At 30.7% G+C, this 3,027-nt stretch overlaps 1 protein-coding gene across 1 annotated transcript; it reads right to left on the reverse strand.

The window, feature by feature from the left end:
• Positions 1–1,578: 1,578 nt before the first annotated feature.
• On the reverse strand, positions 1,579–2,958 carry LOC122627565 (odorant receptor 13a-like). The gene is made up of 6 exons (XM_043808755.1): positions 2,904–2,958; positions 2,354–2,804; positions 2,161–2,260; positions 1,961–2,083; positions 1,705–1,860; positions 1,579–1,644 (listed from the first exon to the last, which is right to left on the reverse strand). The coding sequence occupies exons 1-6, from the start codon at positions 2,956–2,958 to the stop codon at positions 1,579–1,581; spliced, it is 951 nt and encodes a 316-aa protein (XP_043664690.1).
• Between the last annotated feature and the right edge of the window lie 69 nt (positions 2,959–3,027).

Here is a 3,027-nt window from a genome sequence, read left to right on the forward strand (position 1 = left end):
TGGTAAAAATATAATTAAAATTTTCGGATTTTATCGATTCCAATAAAGTTTTAACAAGGAAGAAACAATTAGGATTTATTAACGAATTTGATCGGTCTCTGTAAAAGTTATAATAATTATTAAGGATCAAGTAAATCGCAGCCCTCTGTAGTAAGGAATACTAAACGATTTCATCCCTCGATCGGTTACTGTAATACTGTCGTCTTTGTGTTGTATTTGTTACCTTACCGACGTTTTATCATACATAATCATTTTATAGTTATTTTTCAATCATATCATTATAAATATTCTCATGCAAACTTCATGCGATAATTTTTGTCATTGTCGAAAAGATATAATAATTGCTGAAGAATTTAATTCATTGGATTTAGGTTGACGTCTTGGATGTATAATTTATCTTATTGACAATTGCAGTTCTATGTAATCTGTATAAAATTAAAATACTATGGAATTCTTTTATTCAGTTCAAGACGTAATTTGATAAATTCAGATGACACGTTGGATTGTTTTTACGTTTTTGGATTTTCTTTTGTACGAACATATAATTCATGGACAAATAATCTATTTCCAAAATCTTGAGAATATGATATATATGTAATTGTGTATATAATTACTATATGGTAATTTTTAACTCACTTCGGTAAAAAATTGAACGGGTCGTTGAATTTATTTTCAATCTGAAAAAAAAAGGAAGATCGAAAAGATCAGAATATCATCGGACTTTATATTTTTAAATTTTTCGTAAATGGATTATAAAAAAAATTCTCATTTTTTTTCAAGTACCTGTTAAATGATTCGTGCTTCTTAACGATTTTAGCAATTTTGATATAACATTTCTAGTCATCTTTTACATAACAAAATCAAGTAAACGTTTTAAGTAGTCTGCATACGTGGAATACCAGAGTAGCGACAAAAGTGCCTACCGATTTATAAACTTCGCCTGCGCAGCACGCGAGCCGTGTTCGAACGAGAACAGTAATAGCTCGTAATTGGATACGGATTGTATCTATGGGAAATATGATCGTATTATAAGAATACGGCCGATGCAACGAACGAATAAATAATGAAGAATAATAGAAAGAATAATTATTACGTAATAGGTTAAAGAACATCCAATGAATATTCTTCTAAAAATTTTTGCGATCTTCATCATTTTTCTTGCTTCTTCTTCGAGATTAGTTTCTTTTCAATCCTCTTCCATACGAGATGGTAAAACATTAATGGCTTGAGCAATATAATTCATTGAAAGATAATAAATCTATCGATTCGTTTTCTTTTTGTTCTTTTTTTTTTTTGATTAATACAAAAATTCATCAAAGGAAATGAATTTGAAAAATTTTTCTATATGAAAAGATTAGAAAAAAAGTAAAAGATTTTTTTTAAAACATCGATCGATTAGTTTCATAGGAATGCGTTAAATATTTCGTAATAATGGGCTTTAGGATATATATCGATAAAAAGTTGACAAAAAATGTATAATCACGTTACATCGTTTCATTGAAATAAACATAGTATTACTTTGAAAAGCATTCAAGAATAATTCAACTTCGTTTCAGATAAATCGCTTTTTCGAACGTTTTAATGGACATCTTTGGTTTTCATCGCATATAGGACCGACAAGTAACCCATGGATGTTTTTAAAATCTGTTGGGTAGGAAATTTCAGTTATTCATTATAATTAGAAGATCAAAATTTGCTACTCACGCTGCCAAAGAGCTCATGATTGAAGGAACAAAATTTTCCTGCTGTAATGCGTGACGATATTTGTGCTCGACATATTATTATAATAAGACATCTAGCTTCTTTCGGTGACAGATTGTACCAGTTGCAATCGTACGCGGCATAAGCCATTTTCGCTCCCTGCATTACATTTTTTTGTAATATTGTAAAATGTAATATCTTTTAAGATATTAAATTTGTTCTTTTTATAAACTAATGAAACACGTAGTTACGTAATTACTTCAGAAAAAAGTTTCTGACCAACGTAGCAATATAGATAGATGTGAAGCATGACGTATGTAGTGTATATACCAAAAAAGAATAGTCGCATTACCAAGAGATCTTGGTCGTCATCCACGAGAGCCTGGAATAGTCACGCAAACATGATCACATTTTAAGATACCGAATTAATATAACCAAATTTGTTTCCTTTATTACTACCGAAATTGCTTGATACGATTGAACGCAGAGTTGTATTGTACATCCAAGCATTTGGATAAGTAACATGCCGTTGAATCTGTCTTCGATCGTTTCAGCATATCTGTGAAAAATAAAAATGTTATATAAGTTTGGTAAACTTATATAATAAAAAATATAATAAAAATATTATATACGTTTGCTTTTTTTGTCGTACCTGTTAAGCATATTATACTTCTGCACAATCCTTGCCAGATCGCTTCGAAAATTATTATTACTTTTGGTACACAACTTGGACAATTTTTTTCTTAGACTCGAAAATTGTCCGCACACGTGTAACATCAACATGGTCATGAAAGTGTCGACGGCTGTGTAACTATTGGCTGCGTAAAGTTCGGCTGTAATTTGGCCAATCAAGGTTAGTTCGAAATAGGGAAAAATTGCGGTATCGTATGGGTAATAGGCACGATAATACAATATCCGTCCCGTATATGGTAGCAAGAAGGTTCTTAATGTCACATAAGTAAAGACGATAAAGTTACACATTATGATACTTCCAGCTGTTATCCTCCTGCTGATATCAGCGATTCTCATCATTTTCTTCACGTTCTTATCACTTACAGCTTCTTTTCGATCATTTTCCATATGCGATAGAAGTAATTTCATGTCTAGATTGTAAGATTGATTGGTTTACGAAAATATTAATTAATTATGTACCTCCTTTCTTCCGGAAAAAATAATATTATTTATATTATTATATTAATTACATCTCCCGTTGGACCAAAAAGTTGCTGCCTTCAATATAGCAATTGTGGTAGTCATGTTTCCTATCGATAAATTCTCCACGATCAATTCGAAATCACCCCAAATGAAGTAGAGATTAGTTGTTTG

The sequence above is a fragment of the Vespula pensylvanica genome, chromosome 3 (assembly GCF_014466175.1).
Source record: "Vespula pensylvanica isolate Volc-1 chromosome 3, ASM1446617v1, whole genome shotgun sequence".
Taxonomy (NCBI): Eukaryota; Metazoa; Arthropoda; class Insecta; order Hymenoptera; family Vespidae; genus Vespula; species Vespula pensylvanica.

Excerpts from the sequence above, each read along its gene's own strand:
- LOC122627565 (XM_043808755.1), bottom strand. The coding sequence starts at position 2,958 with ATGACTACCACAATTGCTATATTGAAGGCAGCAACTTTTTGGTCCAAC. Across the intron at positions 2,261-2,353 it reads AAGTATAATATGCTTAACAG|ATATGCTGAAACGATCGAAG; the intron begins GTACGACAAAAA and ends TATTTTTCACAG. Across the intron at positions 1,861-1,960 it reads GTCAGAAACTTTTTTCTGAA|GGAGCGAAAATGGCTTATGC; the intron begins GTAATTACGTAA and ends AATGTAATGCAG.